The sequence below is a fragment of the Tachypleus tridentatus genome, chromosome 2, assembly GCF_004210375.1.
Source record: "Tachypleus tridentatus isolate NWPU-2018 chromosome 2, ASM421037v1, whole genome shotgun sequence".
Lineage (NCBI taxonomy): Eukaryota > Metazoa > Arthropoda > Merostomata > Xiphosura > Limulidae > Tachypleus > Tachypleus tridentatus.
Window position 1 is genome coordinate 97340247 of NC_134826.1, and position 26083 is coordinate 97366329.

Here is a 26083-nt window from a genome sequence, read left to right on the forward strand (position 1 = left end):
ATGGTTTGGCTCTAGCATTACCAATGTGTATGCTTGAAATTAAAGTTACCCATAATTATGATTTATTAAATAGCTGAAATATTAAACTTATTGTAAAGTTTTTCACTGATTTATTCAGCATCATCTGATAGTCTATAACAAATTCCTATTAACATACTTTTCCTTTTATATCCATAAATAGAAACCCAAATGGATTTAGTCTCCTTACTATTATTTTTTAATATAATAAACTTCAACATGAATTAACTCGCATTTTACATATAAAGCCACTCCTTTCCCCCTCTTTAATACTCTAACCCTATTAAATGACCTGAAACCCTGTCCTTCAAATAAACTTTTGTTGTCGAAATAATCTTTGTTTAACTATGTTTCAGTTATTTCAATCGCATCAAAATCCTCCATTCCTACCAATGCTCTAAAGTCATCTATTTTATTTCTTAGTTATATTTCTAGCATTATAATAGTAACAATTAAGCTTATCCTAATAACTATTTTTATACTTATTTCTTATGCTAAACTTTCTCTGCTTTTTTCTTATTTTTGCATTTAGTTCTTCTTGGTTCTTACCAATGTTTAGTTCTAATTTAAACTTTTCTTACAGCTGAGTTAATAACCTTAGCAAACAAGCCAGTCCCTACCTTATTTAAATGTAAGCCATCAGTTAGTAAAAAAAAAAAAAAAATTCCTTTCTTTCACTGAACTGACCTTGCAAGTCCAATCAGCCTATCTGCTCATCGTTACATACTAAATTAAGCCTAACATTTAGCCTTAGTGGCCCACTTATAATTTCATCCCACAATTAATTCTAGGCAGTAACCATAATAAAATTAAGTTGTGGCTTTTTTTTTAAATGCTATTATCAGCCCTTTGTACTTATTAATTAGCTTCTCTGACTTACCTTCTCCTACACCATTAACCTCTACATGCACCATCAAAACTGCATCCTAGCTAGCCCACTTCATCATATCTCCTGTTCTTCATTTATATACTCCACTTGTGCTCATGTGGTAACATAATCTGATTCTTTTCTCCTGAATTACCCATTAGACTATTTTATCTACATGCCTTGTCAAGGAATTGCCTATAACTATAACTTCTTTCTCTAACCCTTTACTTTTTCCAATAGTTCATCAGCAGAAGCTAAGGGCTGATATTTGTTGCTCAACAGAATAGTATCTTTATAACTAAATAACTTTTTTACTCTAATAATGTACCGTCCAGTTGCTTTGACGAGCTGTCTCTGTAAAACCTTAGAGAGGATGGTTAATGCTCGTCATGTTTGATTCTTGGAATCAAATAACCTTCTCTCGCCCACCCAGTGTGGGTTCCAACAACAGCGCTTCACCGTGGACCACCTGATTCGACTTGAAACATCAGAGAAGCCTTTTTCAAATGACAACATCTTGTATCAATATACTTTGACATTGAGAAGACGTATGATACAATATGGCATTTTGCGAGACCTCCATATATGTGGGTAACATGGCCATTTGTATTAACATTTTTTTAATGGACAGGGGATTTCAAGTTCAAATGACTTCAACACTTTCCCGTTCTTTTCTATAGGAACATAGAGCCCCTCAGGGTTGTGTTTTAAGTGTCACACTTTTCAGTACAAAGATTAATGCCATCACTGAACAACTCCCTCGTACTGTTGCAAGCGGGCTCAATGTTGAGGACTTTCACATCTCATGTGAGTCGTCGAACATGAGGTATATTGAGCAGCAGCTACAGACTACCCTTAATCATTTACTGCAGTGGACCACAACAAATGGCTTTAACTTTTCTCTCTCTCAAACCGTTTGCATGCACTTTTGCCGCCAATGGGGTATTCACCTTGGTCTAGAACTCCATATCAGTAGAATTGTGTTGCCTGTGGTCCCTGAGACAAAGTTCTTGGGGCTTACCTTTGACCATAAGCTGACCCTTATACCACACATCAAGCAGCTACGAGTCAAATGTACAAGAGCACTGAACATCTTCAGTGGGTTTCTTCCACCACTTGGGGCGCAGATCGATGTTCTGTGCTTAAGATATATCGTGCTCTTATTCAATCGAGACTCGACTATGGATCACTGGTCTATGGCTCTGCCAGAACCTTGGTCGTAAAGATATTGGACCCAGTTCATATCATCAAGAACTTCGACTCTGCACTGGGGCTTTCCACACTTCTCCAGTTAAGAGCTTATACACAGAATCTCGTGAATCTTCTTTGCACCTCTGCGATTTGCAACTGTCTTTACTAGATACTTCGAAACATCGTTCGTTACCATGGGGTTGTGTTTTCCTTCCTTGGTGGGCCATACTTTTTCAGAACAGATGATCTGCCATTGCTCCTTCTGGCCTTCTTTACCAGGTGCATTTGGATGAATTGGGTCTATCCTTGGATAACATTACTGTATCCACTGGTCAGTCCATCCCACCATGACTTCTTACAGTCCCCAAATGCGACCTATCTTTAAGTCATCTGAGAAAAGCAGACACGATTGGAAATAGTGTTATTTACTGAACATCTTTTGAACCATCCTTCCATTCCTGTTTATACAGATGGTTCAAAATCAGGTGACTATGTGGGATCTGCCATAGTTTGTTGTGGTTTGGTGGTTGCATGCAGAATCCCCTCTACAGCTTCTGTGTTCACTGCTGAACTGTATGCCACATCTCTTGCCCTGGATCACATAGAAGCTAAGCATGACTCAAATTGCACTATTTATACTGACTTGCTTAGCTCTCTGCTGGCCATGGAATCATGTTAGTTCACACTCTGTTCTCACCAATATTAGAAACCGACTGGCCTGTTTCTCTTTAACATCTATCTAGTTTTTCTGGATACTAGGCTACGTTAGTATTCACGGGAACGAGCTCACCAACACCACAACTAAATGTAACTGCTCTGGCACTATCACTGCTGTGCCTGTTCCATACATGGACTATGGTCCTGTATTTAAAACTCGGCTCCGTGCCAGTTGGCAGTTGACTTGGAGTGAACAACGTGAAAACAAGGTTTTCCAAATAAAATCCTCTATTGGATTTGGAAGTTATTTTAGCTAGACAACTCATTGGTCATAGTTTTTTAAGTCATCGTTTTCTTTTATCTGAGACTGATGCATCACTGTGTTGTCTGTGTGACACTCGGGTCACAATAAGCCACATTTTACTGTCTTGTCGTCGTTACGACTCTCAACAAGGGCACCATTTTAAACATGTTCTGTCCCAAGGTTTATTCATAACATTAGATAGTGTTATTGGCGATGGTGACACTGTCCACCTTAGAAATGTTTTTAATTTATACATCGGACGTTTTTTAATGTAATCCCTTTTAAGAATAAAAGTACATCTAGTTCGATTTTAAATTAGAAAATTGCGGTATTGTCAAATAGCTCAAAACCAGGACTAGAAAGGCCAACTTCAGGTGGCTTACACTGCTGTTTGAACTGCCTGTTAATCATCCTGGCGAGTTATAATTAAAATTTTGCTACAAGTCTTTTGAAACTTTTATTACTTTACTTTCTGAAAATGGCCATAACGTCAAATAACTCGAAACCAGGACTGGAAAGGCCAACTTCAAGTGACTAACGGTGATTTTTTGGCGAGTTATGATAATTACAATTATGTTACAGAAAGTCCTTTACAACTTGTATTACTGTAGTTTTTCTCTTACCGCTGTAGACTAGTTGTAAAAATTGGATTTAATGCTATTTATGTTTTTAATTCAAAAATTAAACTTTTTTATTTTACCTTAATTTTCTTTTATGAATTTTACTTTAATTTTAACTTTTTACCGGCTGTTTGGCGCAGATGGCCTTTGCACCATAAAACACCAAACCAATCTCTAATAATGCTTCCAGAAAAAGATTGATTGGATAGTAGGAATAGAGGTATATTTCTTATATTTACTACAAAGAATTGTCATATTATTTTGTGTAGCAGATTTTCTAGATAACAAATTTCAAAATATCTTTACAAAAAATGAATTTATTATCATTGCTCAAAAATTGAAAGAATATATTTTGTATGTTTTGTCCAAAAGACAGTAAATGAAATTTAATTTATAGTTGTAAGGAATGAAAAATTTGAGAAGACCGGTAGAACTTTTATGTGGAAATGAGAGTGAGAAATGGTTAGAACTACATGTTACAGAAATGCCTGGTTTTGTTCCAACACTCAAAAACAGACAAGTGTCAGTAGTTTTGAGAATAGGAATTCTAATGAAAAGAGAGGTAATGTCAAAGATTGTCATTAATTAGTTAGGATGAGAAAGTTGATAGTTTTTTATCGAGCAAAGTCCAAGGAATCAATAACAGTAAGATCATTATTAGTAAGTGTTTTGAGGATAAGAACAAAAGCATTTTGTCAGAATAGGAATGGGAGTTGAGAGAAGAAAAATAAGTCAAAGAGGAATTACTTAACACAATTTCGGTATGTCATATAGAATACCAGGTTAAGAGCCATGGGCTTAAAGTTCATCATAAATGGACCCAGAAGTTGAATAGTTGTTTTCTAAGCTTCTGAGTGGGTGTTAAATTATATTTTTCAAGTTGAATTGTAAATGTAAGACAGTTAATGTTAGGAGATTTGAACCTCATCTGATCACTGGGAATGGTGATTGTTTTATTGGTAGAGTTAAAAATAATAGCATTGCCTTTGTCTGGACAGGTGATAGCAACGTAAGGTTATTGGGACATGTCTTTTATAAAAGAAGAGATGTTTCTTCATTAGTTTTCTTAAGTAGTTTCACAACAATTTAAGTTACAAAAAGAGGACAGAGTAAACTTTATTAAATTTAGTTTTAAATTAAAGTTTGCAAAAACTAAGAAATGATTTCAGACACTTATATGTGGTTTCAAGAGGACACAAATAGTCAAAATACTTCAGTTTTGAAAGTGGTAATTATACATTTGAGCCCTCCAGAGTATTTGCTTGTGTGATTCAGTTAAATTAAAGGATTGAGGTCAAAGCCCCTGAAGCAGTATGGCTTACACAGTTTAAGGAGTTTAGTGCTCTGGAATTATTCATGTCTTAGTTAAACATTGCAATTAGCTCTTTCCCATTAAAACTATTCCAATTGTTATTTGATGATGTTTAATTATTGCAACATTGTTTATTCATTCTCTTTTTATAATGTCATTAATGCTTCTCCGGTACTGTTTTTTTTTTTTTTAGTGTATGCCGCTGATGGAATTTGTAGATTCCAAAACATCCATGTGTGTAAATAAACTTGTTAACAAAAATGTTTTCAATATATTTTGTCTTTATCTACAACTGTTACTAATGGATAGTAGGATTGACTATAACAATACAGTGCCCCACAGATTGAAAATCGTATTCCACCTTTTCCTTTAATGGTAAATTGCAATTTTACTTAATATTACCATTCAAATAAATATGGAGCTATTTTTTTCTCTTGACCTTTATTATAGTTAATGTCATACATTGCTGGATGTCCTCCTTCAAGAGCTTGCAAAAATTAAAACATTTTTTATATATGTAAACATATCTTGCAAACTATTTTTATATAATAATCCTTGCTCGCACCACAATGATTAAGTGGAAAGTTTGAAGGCTTATAAAGCTAAACTATGAGGTTCAGTTCCTGCAGTGGTCATAACATACACACAAAATATTAACATACACTGTACAGAAATAAAAACGACGACAAAAATTATTTCAGTGTCAAAAGCAAGATGCTGTCCCAGACAATAATGAAATAAAAGTAGAATTCTAGGTTCTTGAAGAAATATTAGAAGCTCACTGAGTGAAAAATACAGCCTAAGAAAACTATATTTGCAGAAAAGGAAGATATGTTTAGACTAGAAGAAAGAGTATATATACACCATAAAGATCCAAAATAGAAAGACGACAAGGCTGGCTGAGAATCAAGAGCGTGTATTCAAAAGAATCTGAAAGAAAATTAAAATAGGCATAAAAATGAGTAAAAATACATGAATAAAGTATATAGCTAGATAGGTGCAATAACAGAACGATAAATAAGAATAAGCAAAAATAAATATGAGTAGACTGGCTTAGTAGAAGAGATAACCAGGAATATAATCATGCGTAAGTACGACATTGACAGATATAAACTGATAAATAATTGTTTAATTAGATAAACAGATGATGTCGAGTTTTTATCGATGCAGTCACTTTTGTAATAAAAACATTTTGATATAAGATCGCTTTTCAGTGTTGTTTATAGTGAGTGCATGATCTATAAATGGCACAAATGTGTGACAGTTAACGCTAACTGCGTTATAAATGTTTATCCTTTACTCGTTTAGAATGTATACCATATCTGCTTGTGGTTAATTTGGGCTTGTGACAACACTGCACCTCCGCTAGGGATCTGACAACGCAGAAGTAAAGCATCGTAATCATCTACGCATGTGTATTAATGGCCAGTGCATCAGAATTGTAGTACCGACGACAAAACATCACGCTCTATTCTTCGGTATCAAACAAAGTCTGTCAGGTTTACGGATACGGTAAATGTTGTTCATTGCATAATAAGTGTATTGATTAATCTACCAATGGTAAGTTTCCGGTAGCAGTAGTTTTTAACTGTTGTTTTTTTAGGGGATCAGCTATGTTACTCAATAGTTTTAAGGAATTATAAATGTTGAAGATCTTGGTAAACTCAGTCTCATAGCCCACGTTAAGTCCTGATAGCTGTGAAATTATCCAAAATAATGCAGAGGAAGCATGTGTTATATTCGAAAGAATGAATGTGTATATACAGGTTTAGCTGTGACACTTGTGACTAAAAATAAAATAAACTATGAAATTGCCTTTAGGGATGTACTTTGCATTTAGTTATGAAGTTCTGTCAAACATAAGACTACAGGTATAATATTAGCACTCATTCAAATAGCATTATAAGAAATTACAGACGTTGTCGAAACAAAGGTAAATATTAGTGCCAACTGCTTTATAAACGCGAGTGAAATTCTTTAATTCAACCTTTTCAAGTAGAGTTTTGCTGCATGTATGGGGCAGATAACTTCCGTTTTTATTATTGTTTCATCATGAATATACCACCTAAATCATAGATTAAAGAATATAGACAAACATTTTGTATATAGAAGTTAATCATTCCTGATATTGGTAAACATAGCAGAAGAGATGAAGCTTTTAAGCATTCATATACAGTAATGCGCGCGTCTTACATTAAGAGCGATGGAAACTTGGGGGGGGGGATAAAAGGTTTATCACAATTTCTGCTATTTCCTATTACAGATTATCTGCTCGGTTGGACAACCAATGATGTTTAAATGAAATAAAACATCTTGTGCGCATGAAAGCCCTTGAGATTATTTGATCGAAAGATTAGGTTTATAGTAAATGATATGTTGCACAGATAAATAATCAGTAAAACTGACTAAAGTATAAATGCTGTAATGTCAAAAACAAAAGCCTTCAGACTAATTTATATTCTAAGAAATTTACTTATCATGTAAGTAAATGTATTGTAAAGAGATGAAAGGTTATTTCCTGTGTACTGTTAAAATTATATTATAAACTCGAGAAGTGTTAAGAGTAAGTACAAAGAAAATTGGATATCATTATCATATTTAATAGGACTTTTTTCTACAATAAACAGCAAATTTGTCACTTTACCCATTTAATGATTAAACTCTTTGAGTTTCCTTTTTATGCTGTTTTGTATCTTTTTTAACATTGTAACCTAGTTAAGGAAATTGTTTCATTCACGTATTTGCAGTGTGCATACCAAGAGCTTTTGATATTCTCACCCGAAAATGTATTTTAATCTTGTCAGAAGATATAAAAACTAATTATCAACAATCAAGTTAGAAGGGAAAATGGAAACAGTGTTGATGTTGATGAAATGTTAATTTCTATTACAATTATTAATAATGTTTTGAAGCTCTACATTTGAATGAATAGACGATTAACAAAAACAACTCGAGCATACAGCACCCTTATCTATATTGCTACAACAGATGTAAACATCCTATTTTTATTATTCTTTGGCATTAAAATGTTAACCCTGACTTTTTTATAAAATTAGATGATGTGTATTCTAAGCTGTTCCACAAGTGATAAGATATTCACATAATACTAAGAGGGAAACGACTCATTGAAATTAATTTTAAATGCTAAAGTAATGTTTTGTATGCAGTAAAAATAAGATATCTTATAAGTGTAAATAAAACATTGTTTTGATGATGATAGTTTCTAAGGGATTTATATGCAGTTTTTGTACTCCAAGTCCGACACGTCGAATAATCAACTTTGACATTTGTTGAACTTACTAGCTTAGCAAGTGTTATAATTCATTTTTATGACTAATATGTGGTAGATGCATGAATTAGTTACTTTTATGAAAAAAACGAGTATACAACTTCCTCACACACAAAGTTAAAGGTTATTATTATCTTAAGACAAAAATATATTTTAAACATTAAAAATTTATAATCCAAAGACAATTGTGAAAAACATTTAACAGAAGACTGTGGGTACTATTTTAATAATCATATGGATATCGGATATGAAAATTTTCCAATTATTCGTATTGTTATCGTACTATTTGCTAACATAAATAATTTATAGTTTGAATTAACAATAACAATTTTATATTTGGATAATTTGAATAGTTGAAAAAATATGTAGATATTCTACAGTTAGGTAAATTCGTTTAAGTAAAAACCGTGTCGTAATAATTTTCTCGGCCCGGCATATCCAGGTGGTTAAGACATTCGACTCGTAATCTGAGGGTCGCGGGTTCGAATCCCTGTCACAGCAAACATGCTAGCCCTTTCAGCCGTGGGATCGTTATAATGTAACAATCAATCTCACTATTCGTTGGTAAAAGAGTAGCCCAAGAGTTTTCGGTGGGTGGTAATGACTAGTTATCTTCCCTGTAGTCTTACACTGCTAAATTAGGGACGGTAAGCGCAGATAGCCCTAGATTAGCTTTGCGCGAAATTCAAAAACAAACCAATGATTTTCTGTTTTTTAAAATAATAATTAAAATAATTATAACGTTAGAATTAGAGATTAAAAGTTTAAAGTGAGCATGCTTCTAGATTTTGAATTAGGATAAGGATAAAATGTGTTTACACTCTGTTTAGAAGAAAGCAAATTTATGAAGGCGTTTACAGTAATCGCTTAGCTTAAGCACTGTGTTTTAGGTTTTTGAGGACGTTGAAGGATCAGTTACATTTTCGACCTCTTTCTCTATCCTGAATTAATGATTTAAGAACTTAAATGATACTGAGAGTATTCTAACACAAAACATCAATTCAACTTCTTCGCCTTTTGAGGGCCGTGTCCTAGAATATAATGCTAGTAGCATTTAATGTAATTTTAAATTATTCGCTTGATTTGGTCACAAACACTTGCAAATAGTTCGTACCGTAGTATTTTGTTCTATGTGGTTGTGTAAGATCACAAACAGTTCTAAAATCAAATTACAATTATTCGCAAAAGATATATACTTGCGCGTATTTCTACATGAAATAACCGTAATTTCGACCATATGTTTTCTCCTTGCTAATTTTGAATCATACTTTAGACCTAAACATTTTGGTGAAGAACTGGTATTAAGACGAGTTCCACTCATGCATAATTTAGGAGAGTTTCTACATAATTTAAATGATTTTTACGAATAATATTAATTTTGTTTTCGATGCATTAATTGTAATTTTATATTTCTGGCAATACTAAACTATTTAATTTAAGACTGGTTATAAATTGTTTGTTGATACTGAAGGTATCTTTGAACTTTTCTAGATGGCCACGTCATCAGCAAACTGTTGGACTACAGTTAATATCGTTTAATGACATGTCGCTGACATACATGATGTGCAGGATAGGACTAAATCTGGTAGTAGGTTCCCCCAACATTTACTCTCTATATATTTTCTGTCATCACAAAAGTTAGATAACTAACGAATAACTTCTGTTGGTAATTACATTTCTTTTCATTTAAATCTTAAACTATTATGCTATACAGTATCAATTGCTTTCTCGCTATTGAGAAAGCAAGCGACAGTGCATTTCTTTTGGTTAAAGCTATATATTACTGTTTCAGTGAGCATAACTAATTTCGTTGCTAAAATTTTCTGAAACCATTTTGAACTTCGGGTAATTTTGATGTAATCTCTAGAAAATTGGAGATTCTGTCGCTAAATTCGTCGAAAATTTTCCCTGGACAACTAGTTAAACCGATCATTTTGTAATTTCCTTGTTTATTCGTTGGTTTTTCTCTCTTCAAGAGCAGTAATTGCTCTTCGTTAGGTAATTTGTTTTTTAAAAGAGTGTTTGATAATGGTAGACATGCTGAGTAGTTATATTGTTTTAGCTTTCTTTTCTTTGTTGACAAAACGTTAATTTATTTTATTTTTATTCTATGCTATTGTGCAAATTTGAATTGATTATTACCTTGAGGTTTCAATTTGCAAAATACGTTATGCTAGTGTACAAACATTAGATAGGATAGGATAATAATTTTAGCTTAGATATCCAGGATTTAAATTCTTATTTGGCATCTTTCTAAATTCTATAGAAGCAGGGTTCCCTATAGTATGAAAAATATTGTTTATATTATGTGGTTTGCAAAATCAAGCTAGGCTTGCGAGAATAAGTAAGATAAACATAGCTTAAAATTATAGGTCTGGCGTTTCCTTTTGTATCATATGTTTAATTTCTAGTAAAGAAGTATTGCTTATCTATGCAGAAAAGCGGAACTGTTTACAAATTATTCAAGTTCTCACAAAACTGAAGTAATTTCGAGATCATTTTACAGTTGTAAGTTTGTCTGTTGTTTTCTGTAGCCTCCCGCTAGTACAGCGGTATGTCTTTGGATTTACAACGCTAAAATCAGGGGTTCGATTCCCCTCGGTGGGCTCAGCAGATAGCCCGATGTGGCTTTGCCATAAGAAAACACACAAACACACACTGTTGTTTTCTGTTTAGTTTCGCGCAAAGCTACCCGAGGGCTGTCTGTGCTAGTTGTCCCTAACTTAAAAGTGCTAGACTAGAGGAAAAGCAAGTAATCAAATAACATCTCCCTCCCTCATCTCTTGGGTTGTACTCTTTACCAACTAATAATAGGATTGACCATAATGTTATAACGCTCCCACGGCTGAAATGTCGAGCATTTTTAGTGACGGGATTCGATCTTGCGATTTACCTATTGTTAGTCAAGTGCTTTAACCACCAGAGTCATCACAACTGTAGAATGTAAATGAACATAATGATACAACATTGTAAATGTTTCGCGAAATGTGCAACTGATGTAGTTCAACCTATGGATGTGATAACCATAACTTACGTTAATAACATTAATATCATTTAACATTTTTAGGTTCGTTTTGCAGGCTCAAACTAAGTCATCAGGTTGTATATTTTTACAATATATAATAGTTTTGCTAAGAACTCGTTAGAATAAAGAGAAAAAAGATAAAGAATTAATTAAAACAGCGATGCTTATGTTAAAGCCAAATTTTATAATTGTGTTAATTAATCTTTTAATTATTTTGTGATAATTTCGAATGTTCTTAGCTGATGTTTCACTCGACGGTTCATACACTTATGGTGGAGTATTTGATCGTCATAGGCTATCTTCTACCGGTTTGTTTCACACATTATAATTTCGTATTTAGGTTGCCCATAGTATTTAGGTTACCCATAGTCATTAAAAACACCCAGCCCAATAAACTGCTTCCATAAAATTATGATTTTCGAAATTATTCCAGTAAGTGTTAAATTGAACGTTTAAAACGCTATGATGTTTATGTAAACAGGCATAGTGAACATAGTTACAAATCTGAAGAAAAAAGACAGCGGAAAATACTGTGTTCAAAAATTCATCGCCTGTTTTATACGGCTTTTCATTGTGGCCTCGAAACTTTTTAATTTTTTAAAAAATATTCATGCTAGAAGTCGATTAAAAAAATGAAATTGCCACTTCACAAATTTGTGAAAATTAAGTAACAGGTTGCCCAGTTCCTCGAGCTTGTTTATCATGGTCGTGTGAACTTGGAAAATATCATTTTCCCTAACATGAAGGTTATAGTCCCTTAAGCAAAGACAATAATTAGACAAAGAAATAAATGAAAATTATGCTCTTTAAAGAATATGTTAAGAGTATTTTAACAATAGACGTGTGCTTTTCTTTATTTGCAGGTGTCGACTTAATGTGCAAACAACACGTCGATTGAAAACGACTGTTGAAAATGGAATACAACGGCTTCTATAACACCATGTGACGACTATAATTAGTGCCCTGTTTAACGTTACAGCGCTTACATTCTGGTTTCTATGGCAACGGATAGACTTAATTCTCTAGGGATCGCTTTTAGAATTGTATTTCTACATATTAGTTTCTTATTAGTACAACTTACAACTTTAGTGATTAGCTTTTCCCCTATTCTTAAATGTAAATTTAGTTTCAGCCTTGAATCATTTGACATCAATTCCGATAGTTTAAATGCTTATCCTTGTTAAAACCATTTTATTCTAAAAAATAGCCCAATTTATTACCCAAGAATCGTTTGAATAGCATTGATGGTATTCTTTGTGTTTGTGTAATTCTTTCATAGTCACAGCATACGTATTCCAAATCTTACATTACATATTAATCACTATGCATAAGTCCAAAACTGATATATATCAAGTGACAGTAGCTTCTGGTGGAATAGCCCGCTCTCCCAGCCGGGATTCATTTGCTACAGAATTTTCATTAATGTCTTTGTCTAGTTTAGGGTCAGATAAGAGCAAGACTGGACACTCTGTATTAAAGTTCTCCAAGCATGAAGAGCGAACTGACGATCCTAGTCTACATCCTAGTAAACTTACTTGGAGTAAAATTGGTATCTCTCATTGTCCCCAGAGGAACTTTTTACAAGTACCCCACGAACATTATGGCGGCAGATCTAGAGATACTATAACAGAAGTTCTGTTTGAAGATGAATCAGAAATAATTCGTAACTGTGGAGCTCTTTCCTCTGCATTTGGGCTGATGAAAAGCTTTAGTACAAGTGATATCACTCATATTAGTAACATAGAGAAAGAGCCTCTCCGTCGGAGTTCCTCGGAAGTGGCTGCATGTGATTGGAGTAAATACGAGATGCAGAATGCTAGGTTAGGCCGTGCGTCTCGTTCTTTGTCAACATGGGTAGCAGTCGGTGACGTGGTTTCAACGTCTCAACTCCCTTCACCCCAGCCTTTCTTTAGCTCTCACGAAGAAACTCCTTCAATCACAGCCACGGACTTTGTTCGTTCTATAAACAAAAAAGCTCGGCAAATGTATATTCAACAGCGGGTTTCTTCAACGTACAAAGCGTTAGAACGATTAACTCGAAGCCAGCTAGAGTTAAATACAGATGTACCAGAGGCAGGAATAAAAATCACCATACCACAGGTTCAAGTGTCATCAGAACTGAACTGGAAGATCTGCAACAACGAAGAAGGGCTATCGGGTGTGGAACTCAAAGGTCCTAACAAAAGCTTCAGCCTCACAGCAAAAGATATCGAACGTGAAAGAGGAAAACCATTGACAAGATTCGAACGGAATATGATGATTTTCAATTGGCTGCATAATGTCAATGAAAATGCTTTTGAGTTATCCTGACATTTTTTTGCTCTGCCATATCGTAGTAAAATGTGCAGTGTAATCTTCCCAGTTACATAGGATTTAATGTACGGTAATTGTTTGGTGTCATTCAGACTTCATCCTGTGAATTCAATAATGAATTATATTATCCATATTGTGATTTTTAAAATGTGTGATTTTTTTTTTGCTTTAATATATGTATCTGTGCGTTTGTTTTTATATTGTGAAACTATCATATGAATCTAAAGACAAAGTGGTAAATTTGTAATGTAAATCTTCAGCAAAGTTCAAAAACATTTTTACCAAGTAAACCAAACAGTAGTTTACATTTGAGTTGGACTTCACTGAGACATTAATGACAAAAATACTACTGAACGACAAATGTATTGTTTACATTGCATTAAAAATTGTATTTTAATAGTTATTGAAAACAGTTACCACTATTTAACAAAATTTCATTTAAAATACTGTGTAAAATTGTCAACACTTCTTGTGTAATACAGGACATAAACATGCTTTGTAGTAGTTTAACACTACCTGTATGGTGCAATGTAGTAACATGCTATGTAGTGATGTTAACAGTTCCTGTGTAATACAGAGTAGAAACATGTTACGTAGTTTTGTCAACGCTTCCTCTATAGTGCAGTGTAGAAACATGTTACGTAGTGGTGTTAACGTTTCCTGTATAGAACACAGTAGAAACATGCTATGCAGTGGTGTTAACACTTCCTGTATAGTACAGAATATAAACATTATTTAATTTAGAGTCAACACGTATTGTATATTAATTTGCCAACACATCCTATGTCGTACACTGAAAGAAACGTTTTGTATGAAGCAGAGTTTACATATGTTGTATAGTACTATGTTACCACCTCCTATATAGGACAGTGTCGGAATATAATATATGGTACAATGTCAACACCTTTTAAATAGCATCGTGTCGAAATATCCTATATTGTTCTTGTCAACACCTCCTATATAGCACAGTGTCAAAACAACCTATGTATTTCATTGTCAGCACATCCTATACAGCACAGTGTTAAAACATCCTAAGTAGTTAATTGTCAGTATTTCATATATATCATAGTGTCAAAACATCTTGTATGGTTCATTGTCATCTCTTTCTTTACAGCATGTTGAAACATCCTAAATAGTTCATTGTTAACACTTCCTATATCGCACTGTATCATTCTTTTTTTTTTTCTGTGGTATTAAAACATTCTTATAATAAAGTGAGAGCATGTTACATGTACAATAGCATAAACACAACTACAACTGCCTGTTACTTTGTGAAAATATAATTTATAATAAAACATAATCACATTATATCTGGTATGGTATTGAAATATCCAGTGCAGTGCATTACGCTAACATCATAAGTAATAAGGTATTGAGATGTTCTGTATAATACTATAAGAATATATCATGTACTGTATAATATGTACTTAGAATGTATACTATAGTTTGAATAAATCGTGTATTACAACGTCAACGGTTCCTGTATAATGCAGTGTAAACATATCATACATAATCCAATAGGTAATAGCTTGTTTAGTACAGTTGAACACGTCACATCTAGTACAATGTAAATCGATGTGTATAGTACAGTTTGCACATGACATACTTTGGGTATGAAGACAAGTTGCACAGCATGAGCATTTTATTTTACAGTGTAATATGAATACATCAGTCATGTATGCATCTTTCTTGTGTAACAGAGTTACCATTATACATTTATTTTAATATCTACGCTTGCTTCAATATATTAGTTTTCGCTTACTCTCAGAATGCTGTGAACATAGTTGAAACTTCAAGAAACTTGCGTGATTCGTGTTATTGGACAGCTACAGTCAATTTGGTAAAAGTCTCGAAAGCAATAATTGTGATTAACGCCTATTAATCGGAAAACTACAAAATTTGACCACAAACATTTTCGAACATTACAAACCATTTAACTTCAGTGAATTAACTTAAAACGTTAGTATTTCTATGAGAACATTTGGTATTGTTCCAGACAAAACTTATGGGTGCTTCAAGCTTAAAAAATCCTCAAAAGAAGTGTACAGGTGTATCAATAAAGAATTAATTTGCCCTCTGTGAATATCGATAAAATATTCAGTTCCACACTAGATATAATACTCAGTATTGTTTGCAAGACTCTTGTATGTAAACCATTTCTAATAACTGTTAGTAATAACCGGTATTATAAATTGTATTGTTTATTAAGATATATTTGTGTTAAAAAAAGAAAACTATGTGTATCAATCTTGTTGGCAGATACCATAAATTTGATGCACACAGTTTTCTTTTTTTAACAAATATTCTTGTTGACAGATGATATAAATTTGATACATATTAATATTTAATTAACTTTTAAATTCAAATTTCCTGTTATTTGAAATAGTAATACATTAGCATATGTAACATAATAAATTGGAGGCTCGTCCGAAATAAATTATAATACGTAATATAATACATGGAAACTCGTGTCCGAGGTCTGAATCAGAGACAAAATTTATTCTAAGTTAAAATTCAAATAATAATTCAGTTTATTTTTAACACTGCCAACAAGATTTGATCATGTTCTGTTTTCAAGGTTTTCTTAAATCACTTTCCCTCGAGGCCCGGCATGACCGAGCGTGTTAAGGCGTGCGACTCGTAATCTGAGGGTCGCGGGTTTGAATCCCGGTCGCACCAAACATGCTCGCCCTTTCAGCCGTGGGGGCGTTATAATGTGACGGTCATTCCCACTATTCGTTGGTATAAGAGTAGCCCAAGAGTTGGCGGTGGGTGATGATGACTAGCTGCCTTCCCTCTAGTCTTACACTGCTAAATCAGGGACGGCTAGCACAGATAGCCCTCGAGTAGCTTTGTGCGAAATTCCAAAACAAACAAACACTTTCCCTCGAACAACTATAAAGTTAAAACAAAAATGTATTGCTTGAAATTGACAAAATTTTAGAATTAGAAGTGAAAGAAATGAAAAACTAAAAATTGTATTAGTCGAAATATTAGTTGATGATGATTTGTTCTCTGAGAAAGCATTAGGAAAATACTCTAGTGTCTCCACTAGCCAATCAGAATTGAGTGACAAAGCCAAATTACAAATCCAATTAAAACTCAAACAAGTCGAGCTTGAATAAGCCCGCATCGAAGCTCAGAAAGAGGAAGCCCGTATTGAAGCCGAGAAAGAAATTAGGCTAAAAGAAATTGAATTTAGACTCATCTCCCGATCGACCAAGGCAAAATGACAGCTTTGAACTCAATCACATATTCAAGTACCATCAGTTAATGAAGTTGAAGTTGATAAATACTTCCAACATTTAGAGAAAGTTTCCAAACCATGGAATGGCTCACTAAAAATAGTCATTATTATTTCAAAATGTCTTGACTAGTAAACTCTAAGAAGTCTATGCTGCTCTTTCTATAGAATATTCTACAAATTATTATAAGTTTAATGCGGCTATCGTCAAAGATATGAGTTAGTACTGCAGAATTAGTGCCAAAGGTTTCGAGGTTATTGCAAGCAAAATAGCTAAACTTATATGGAATTTGCCCATTAAAATGAGGTTCATTTTGATCGATCGTGTAATTCAATACATATTGGTAACAGTTTCGACTGATTAAGGCAATTATGTGTTATTGAGGAATTTGAACGCTGTACAAGTGACGACACGAAACGTATTTGGATGAAAGAAAGTTGAAACACAACAGGAAGCAATTACTCTTTAAATGATAAAACTACTTTTCATAAAAATAAATATCATCAAAAATCAGTATCTCTCCAACCCACTGGAGTTTAGGATTGTTCTAAAAAATCCAGTTTTACCAGTTCGAAATCTTCTGACAGTCAGGATAAAACTTTATCAAAACCATTAAAGGTTGTCTGCCATTTCTATAAAATGCCTGGGCATATTATGTCCGATTGTTGGAGTTTGAAAAGGAGGGAACGCTTAGTATATTTATGTCCACATATGGACGTAGTTTTACCAAATCACCCGATGTTGTTTATTTGGCCACTGATAAAAAAGCTGTTGTAGTTTGAGAGGAATTTTGGCTTTTAGTGTATCTGGTTTTGTATCTTTAAGAAATGACACTGCTAATCCCATACCCATACATATTTTACGTAATACTGGGGCGACTCAGTCGTTGTTAGAAGGTATAGTGCCTGTAGATTCGAGTTTTGCTATTGGCGAGTCTGTGATTGCTCAGGGTATGGGGGGGGTGGCTTTGTTAATGTCCCTCTTCATCACATTTATTTAACATCAGACCTAGTTTAAAGACCAGTTGTGGTTCGAGTAAGATCTACTCTACCAGCTAAGTGTGTATCATTATTGTTGGGAAATGATTTGGCTGGGGGAAAGTTGTTGTCGAACCTAAGATGGTTAGCGAACCAAACCGTTACATCTAAGGATGTTGTTGTTGATGATGAGAATCCAGACGTGTTTTCCTCGTGTACTGTGACTCGAGCTCAGAATAAGAAATTAAGCCAGAAACAAATGATAGGGTCGTGTTCAGAGGACGGTATTACAGATTTGTCTCAAACATTATTTTATTCTAACAGGAATCTCGTGGATAGTTTTCCTGTTGACAATTCATTGCTGAGTGGCAACGATGGATGTGAGGTATCTGATTCGCCTGGTGAAATACCGTTTGTTAGAAGTAAACTGATTGCCGAGCAATAGAATAAACCGCAGATCACTATTTAAATATGCTCTCCCAAAGAATGAACTGAAAAAAGCTTCAAATGGTTACTTTTTTCAAATATGGTGTGCTTATGAGAAAATGGAGATCACCAAGTGTTCCAGCTTCAGAAGACTCATTGTTCCAGGAACATATCATTCTGAAAAATTGAAAGTTGTCCATGAACTTCCCGTAGGAGGTCACCTACGTGTCAACAAGACACGTAACAAAATTATGAGATTTTTTTAAAACAAAATTTAGGCAAGACGATTTCCTGTTCTGTAGCACATAGTAACTGGCTGGAAAACATAACCAGAACATTTCCCTTAATCTTTCAAAACCTATCCCAACGTTCAAAAAACACTTCAGTCATGTAGTGATAAATTATATTAAGCAAGAAAGATAACGTTTGTGTTTAAGCACTTTCACGTGCTATGTAATCTTATTACACTATGTAACACAAATTTTTTTCCTGGATAGTATGTGTTATTTCTTAATTACTTATGTTGTGAAAGTACAGAAAATGGCCATTATTCCCTTCAAACTTTGCTTTTGTGACCTGGATAATTAAATTTAGAAATTAACCTATTTTCTATGTAAAACGGGCAAATTTGCACATTTTTATTTACATAAAGTCGGAAAAAACAACATATGAATTAAAATTTACATGTATTTATACTAAGGTTATACAAAAATGTTTAGAAGTGAGTGGTTTTTCGAGATTTGCGGCTGTAATGTAAATCACTTTCACGTATCAGCCCTGAAATATTGTCTCCTATCATGTTTTCGTTACACACTCCCAGGTCACGAAAGCAAAGTTTGAAGAGAAAAATAGGTCTTTTGCATTTACTTTAGGCATAAGCAATTAGGAAAAAACACTTTCTGCTCAGGAACAAGAAAAAGTAAAAATTTTGTAACATATTGTTATTTGTATTCATTGTGTTAGATATTGTCATGATGTTTGAAATTGTACAATGTTTCGACAATATGTTGTTCCCCCCGCCAGTACAGCCGTAAGTCTACAGATTTACAACGCTAAAATCAGTGGCTCGATTCCCCTCTGTGGGCTCAGCAGATATCCCGATGTGGCTTTGCTATAAGGAAACACACACACAATGTATTTTATTAATATATATTTTAGTTTAAAATTGTCTAATTTCAATTTTTTAAGGAGGGAAGAGTAACGAATTTACCGTTATACGTTCATTGCAACACGTATACATGTTTCAGTATAGTTTTCTTTTTTGCATGTGACGTACATTCTTGACTGTGTATTGTGCAAGTCCGCCTGTTTTTCTTGAAATGTGTAGAAGATTCTTGAGAGTAAGGATCAACAATATTTGTTTTATGTGAACGCTAGCGTGCTTTCGAACGTTTTAGAATGTCGCTTTAAACTATATTAAGAGAGTTGTATTATTATTGGTCAGCTACAGTCAGTACACCATAAGTCTCGGAAGCTATACTTTTGATTAACACCTTTTAATCGGAAAACTACAGAATATGATCAAAAAACACCTATAGATTTCAAACATTACAAACCCTTTAACTTCAGTGAATTATCTTCGAAGGTTAACACATTTCTACAAGGATATTAGATATGTTTGTTTGGAATTTCGCGCAAAGCTAATCGAGGGCTATCTGAGCTAGCCATATCTAATTTAGCAGAGTAAGACTAGAGGGAAGGCAGCTAGTCATCACCACCCACCGTTAACTCTTGGGTTACTCTCTTACTAACAGATAGTGGGATTGACCTTAACATTATAACGCCCCCACGACTGAAAGGACGAGCATGTTTGGTGCGACGGGAATTCGAACCCACGACCCTCAGATTACGAGTCGAATGCCTTAACCACATGGCCATGTCGAGCCGTGGATATTAGACATTGTCGCCGACAAAACTTACGTGTACTTCAAGCTCAACCAGCGGTTAAAAAGTGTACAAGTGTATCAACAAAGAATTAATTTGCTCATCATGGCCCTGGATTGTCAATAGAATATTCAGTTCTAGTTCGGATTTGACTCAATATTGTCTGTAAGTTTATAAAACTCTGGTATATAAATTATCATTTGTAATAACTATTAGTAATAACCGTTATTGTAAATTTTATTGTTGTCTTTTTTTGTACATTAAAATATATTTGTATTAAAGAATGAAAAATGTGTGCATCAATCTTGTTGTCAAGTGCTATAAATTTGATATATATTAATATGTAATTAATTTCTAAATTCAAATCCAAATTTCCGAAATTTAGTAATACGTTAATATACGTAATGTGATAAATCGGAGAGTCACCCGAAATAAATTATAATACGTGATGCTTGTCACTTTTATGATTTCTTGTAATACTGTTGTTTTTTGGGTGGGAATATACCAAAATTTTGTATCGTCGTATATTCATACTATTACATGTTGCATATGTACATATGTATATCAATTTTTAAAACTGTATAACACTCCTATAAACGAGTAAGTTCAATTCAAATAACAGTATCGGTGATTTTATTATTAATAGTACGTAACTAATATCATAGATGGCGTACACCGGAAAATCTTACTGTTACCTGTTTGTTTGTTTTTGGAATTTCGCGCAAAGCTACACGAGGGCTATCTGCGCTAGCCGCCCCTACTTTAGGAGTGTAAGACTAGAGGGAAGGCAGCTAGTCATCACCATCCACCTCCAACTCTTGGGCTAATTTTTAGCCACGAACAGTGGGATTGACAGTAACATTATAATGCCCCCACGGCTGAAAAGCCGAGCATGTTTGGTGCGACGAGGATTCGAACCCACAACCCTCAGATTATGAGTTGAATGCCTTAACCCACCTGGCCATGCCGAGCATATACTGTTACCTGTATTTATAAGATATGTAGAATATATGTCTTCTAACCCTGATTGTGTAATCAATCTACTCTGCCCTAGTGACAATAAAATATAAGAGTAGCTTCCAATGCACAATATTTCTCTTATCAGCTTCGAGATGTCATTCTTTACTGCTGCAACTATTTGTTCCACTGTTATCGAAAGGCTTTGATTTTCTTATAATCTGTAAGCATACGTTCACAAGTCTTTGTTTTCACTTTCCTCGTACAGTGTTGTAATGCAATACTAACTTCTGACTTTGTCTATTTAAATTAATCTAATCCAAATGCATGAAAACCATTTTATTGGTTATCAAAATGGTGAATATATTTTTCACATCTCGCTGTTAAAAGTTTTAAAAAATGTTTGCTTGTTGTTATTTTTCAACGAGGCATTTTAACTCCGTTATAAAATACTCAGTCAACACATAATTCCACGAAACTCACTCAAAGGCACATGCGTAAAACTGAGGAATTCACCATTCATTTGAGGCATCATGGGAAATGTCTGGAGATACTTTCATTACGTTTTTGGGGATACACTAGACGTAACGAAGATAATTGACGTGCTGAAGAAATGGGAGCATACATTAATAAAACTTACCAGTCGGCATTCATGCCTTCAGCTCTCTTCTGTTTGGAAAAAAAAAAAAAAAAAATCAAATTTATAAAATATAGTAAAATGTTTATTAGTCCAAATGAATAAGAATATTATGAGATATATTTGATTCTTTTGTTTTTATCCTACATTACCAGAGGCAACCCACAGTCTCTTTTAACTTTCCAATCACCCACCTCCAAAAAAGAAAAAAAAAAAAAGCCTTACTATTCCTGAAAAGTGCATTTTTCGCAATGAACCTCTGCTCATTACACAACTGATTACAACCACATATATATTATATATAACGAAGAACGACTTTCTCTTTTAGATATGTTGTATAAACCCCTATCAAAAACATATACAAAAGTAGAACACAAAAAATAAATATTTTCACCAAAAACAGAAGACTTAGTTGTGATATATGCGAGATACTACGTCACACATGGCTCGGCATGGCCAGATGACTAAGGTACTCGACTCGTAATCTGAAGGTCGAGCGTTCTTATCCCCGTCACATCAAACATGCTCACCCTTTCAGCCGTAGCGGTGTTATAATGTGTAGTCAATCCCATTATTCATTCATTGGTAAAAGAGTAGCCCAAGAGTTGGGTAGATGGTGATAACTAGCTGCCTTCCCTCTGGTCTTACACTGCTAAATTAGGAACGACAAGTGGAGATAACCCTCGTATAACTTTGCACGAAATTCAAAATAAACCAAACCAAACATCACACTTTACTTTTCAACGTCATGCTCTACGGGTAAGGCTTTCAACAGCCTTAAAATAGAATATATATACCAATTAAGCCACAAAATATATCCTATAAGTATTTTATTTGATATCTACGATTTTGTAAAAAAATTTCCTATGGTTTAGGTTAACGTTAGCATTAAGGTAATATGACATGTCCATTTGGTATTTTATATGTTGTAATTTTTTATTAATCCTGTTCTCTAAAGTAATAGAACGAAGTGCTAGCGCTTAATAATCGAGTAAGTAAAATATAATAATCCAATTGATTGTATCACTATCCAAACTCGATGTAAAATGTGAATTATTTATTGTGTTGTTAATTAAATTTCACAAGTTTTTTGTTTTGTTTTTCACTCACTAAAATGATGTATGATACATATATCAAATACTGCTTCTTAATAAGGATAGTCATTAAGAAATAATGGACTGGCATGGCCTGGTGGTTAGCGTGATAGCTTGTGTATCGAAAGCTCTAAGGTTCGAGCCCGTGATCTGCTGCTGGATACACTCAAGACAACTTGTTAGGAGGTCGTAACATGGTTTCATGTAAAGTATGGAATTGTGAGATATCTCATCATACACGTACCACATGTGTTCATTTCTGCATATTTTGAAATTTTATGTATATTTAAACTTAATAGTTTTCCAAATACATAAGCGAACATAATCGGCTTTTAACTGTAATTATTTTATTATTTCACTTTATAGAAAAATCATAAGTTATAAAACAGTATTCAGTGATTATCTTATAGACAACTCACTTTTTGTGATAATTCTAAATACTATCATGTAAGTACAATTAACAAGTATTATACGAAAAAACTTTAGGTATTATAAGTATTATAGTTTATAATTTTATTGGATTAGCTTTCATACAAATTATTTTCATTCGAACTCAGTATGCAATATTTTATGTAGTTTATAAGCGACAGTAAACAGTCAATCAAAAGTTCAGTATAATTAATTCATGTCATAATTTCTACAAACTCAAAAAATATAATTAACAGGCACAAAACAATGTTACAGTAACAAGTTAAATCAGTTTTGCCATGTATCAGATGATTTGTCCTGAAAAGGATGCTTATTTTCAAGTTTAGTTTTATAATTCTGTTGAATTTATATGATCTATGAAAATAATAATTATTGTTGTTACCACTTTTTCTAGTAGATCTTGTTTCTTACTGAATAAATATAATCTATACGTTTCCATCCTGACATGAGTCACATGTTTGATATTCAGGACCACTGAATGGTTTGATAAACTTTGATTTTATAAAATATACAGAGCGGAACGTCAAGTTTATAAAAGCTTTTGACCTAGCTGAAATATATAACTATCGCTTGTAAAACACTCTACCTGACTCATGGGCTTAATAAAAGAAGAATGTGACCAATATGACAGAAAACTTCTATGAAAACAAAAGTTGAAGAAAGCAATTATAATACATTATCGCTACTTATATATGTACATTATATTCAATATTGAAAAAAAATATTTCCAAGTTCTACATAATCATATATTTTATACAAAAATTGAATGTTCAAGATACTTTAACTACAGTTTTGTATGTCAATAAATGTAAAAGTCAGTAAATAACAAACATGTGAAACATAAGATATTTATAGTTTCATTATATAATGCAAAAAATTATATTTTCATATACTCCAGTGACATAAGAATTGTTTCTGATTAGTGTTGATAAGCTCAGTTTTTAATTCAGAAATATTCTAATTTTTAATTTTATATGATCTATGAAAATAATAATTATTGTTGTTACCACTTTTTCTAGTAGATCTTGTTTCTTACTGAATAAATATAATCTATACGTTTCCATCCTGACATGAGTCACATGTTTGATATTCAGGACCACTGAATGGTTTGATAAACTTTGATTTTATAAAATATACAGAGTGGAACGTCAAGTTTATAAAAGCTTTTGACCTAGCTGAAATATATAACTATCGCTTGTAAAACACTCTACCTGACTCATGGGCTTAATAAAAGAAGAATGTGACCAATATGACAGAAAACTTCTATGAAAACAAAAGTTGAAGAAAGCAATTATAATACATTATCGCTACTTATATATGTACATTATATTCAATATTGAAAAAAAATATTTCCAAGTTCTACATAATCATATATTTTATACAAAAATTGAATGTTCAAGATACTTTAACTACAGTTTTGTATGTCAATAAATGTAAAAGTCAGTAAATAACAAACATGTGAAACATAAGATATTTATAGTTTCATTATATAATGCAAAAAATTATATTTTCATATGCTCCAGTGACATAAGAACTGTTTCTGATTAGTGTTGATAAGCTCAGTTTTTAATTCAGAAATATTCTAATTTTTAATATCTGTCTATAACAAACATTATAAAGTACAGTCAAATTTAGATCACTTTTCAAATATAAATATCCTGTACCTTTCACCACTGGTAAACAGACTGATGAAGTTTTACTACCTGGATGAAAGAATAAAGAATCAGTTTCTAAATGTTGGTATATCGTTACATATATTACTTTGCTTATAAATCTAATCCCTGTACTTCTTTGACATAATAACGTTAGTTTCTTTCGTATTTGTTAATGAATAATGTTACTGTGATTTGCTAATTATATACTATATTATATTTTAGTCTGTTGGGAGGGGAAATGTTGCTGACACTAATTAAATGACGGTAAAGATCAAATCCAGCAGTGAAGAAGAATTACTAAAACAGAAAAAACGGCAGTTAGATTCCTCTCCTATTATACAACATGAAGAAACTTTATTCATCTCATACTATATTCTATTGGGAGCCATCGTGAGATCACTCTATTAACTTACGTAAATAACTTGAATATTCATATTTGACAGTTCAAGGACTTTAGAAAAGAAAAACTGTATCCAACCAACGAAAGTGTCAATTTTTTTTTCAACAGAACGTGAGGAATTTAAACAGTGGATCTCAAATATTAGTGTAACTGTACAGAAGAAAACCTTCTTCAGTTTTCTTCTGGAACCACGGAATTTTGTAATTCAGGTTGTGTGTGTTAATTATATCTCCTCTGTTTTGTTTACATATCGCTTTGGTTATCGTGATATTTATATGGCATCTGATAAGATTTTCTTTATTTTTATCAAAGTTAGAAGAGCAGGATTTATTTGCATAGTTTCTTGTGTTGATATTTACTTAAATACTATCGTTCGTAGTGAAGGGTAATTTAATAATTAGATTAAATCAATACTTATTAATGTTTGTTTGTTTTGGAATTTCGCACAAAGCTACTCGAGGGCTATCTGTGCTAGCCGTCCCTAATTTAGTAGTGTAAGACTAGAGGGAAGGTAACTAGTCATCACCACCCACCGCCAACTCTTGGGCTACTCTTTTACCAACGAATAGTGGGATTGACCGTTATATTATACACCCCCACGGCTGGGAGGGCGAGCATGTTTAGCGCGACGCGGGCGCGAACCCGCGACCCTCAGATTACGAGTCGCACGCCTTACGCGCTTGGCCATGCCAGGCCACTTATTAATGTATATGCTAACCTAACAAACCTTACTTCAAAAGTAGTGAAGAAAGAACAGTGTGAAGCATGCGAAATCGACAAAC

At 33.3% G+C, this 26083-nt stretch overlaps 1 protein-coding gene across 7 annotated transcripts; it reads left to right on the forward strand.

The window, feature by feature from the left end:
• Positions 1–6199: 6199 nt before the first annotated feature.
• LOC143244647 (uncharacterized) lies at positions 6200–15071 on the forward strand. 7 transcript variants are annotated; one of them, XM_076489710.1, is made up of 3 exons: positions 6200–6530; positions 9751–9925; positions 12148–15071. In XM_076489710.1, the coding sequence occupies exon 3, from the start codon at positions 12608–12610 to the stop codon at positions 13592–13594; it is 987 nt and encodes a 328-aa protein (XP_076345825.1). In that variant the 5' UTR covers positions 6200–6530; positions 9751–9925; positions 12148–12607; the 3' UTR covers positions 13595–15071. The 7 variants fall into 7 exon arrangements, with proteins under 7 accessions (XP_076345825.1, XP_076345823.1, XP_076345824.1 ...); XM_076489708.1 differs by having other exon boundaries at positions 9751–9847; XM_076489709.1 differs by having other exon boundaries at positions 9751–9844.
• Positions 15072–26083: the final 11012 nt, after the last annotated feature.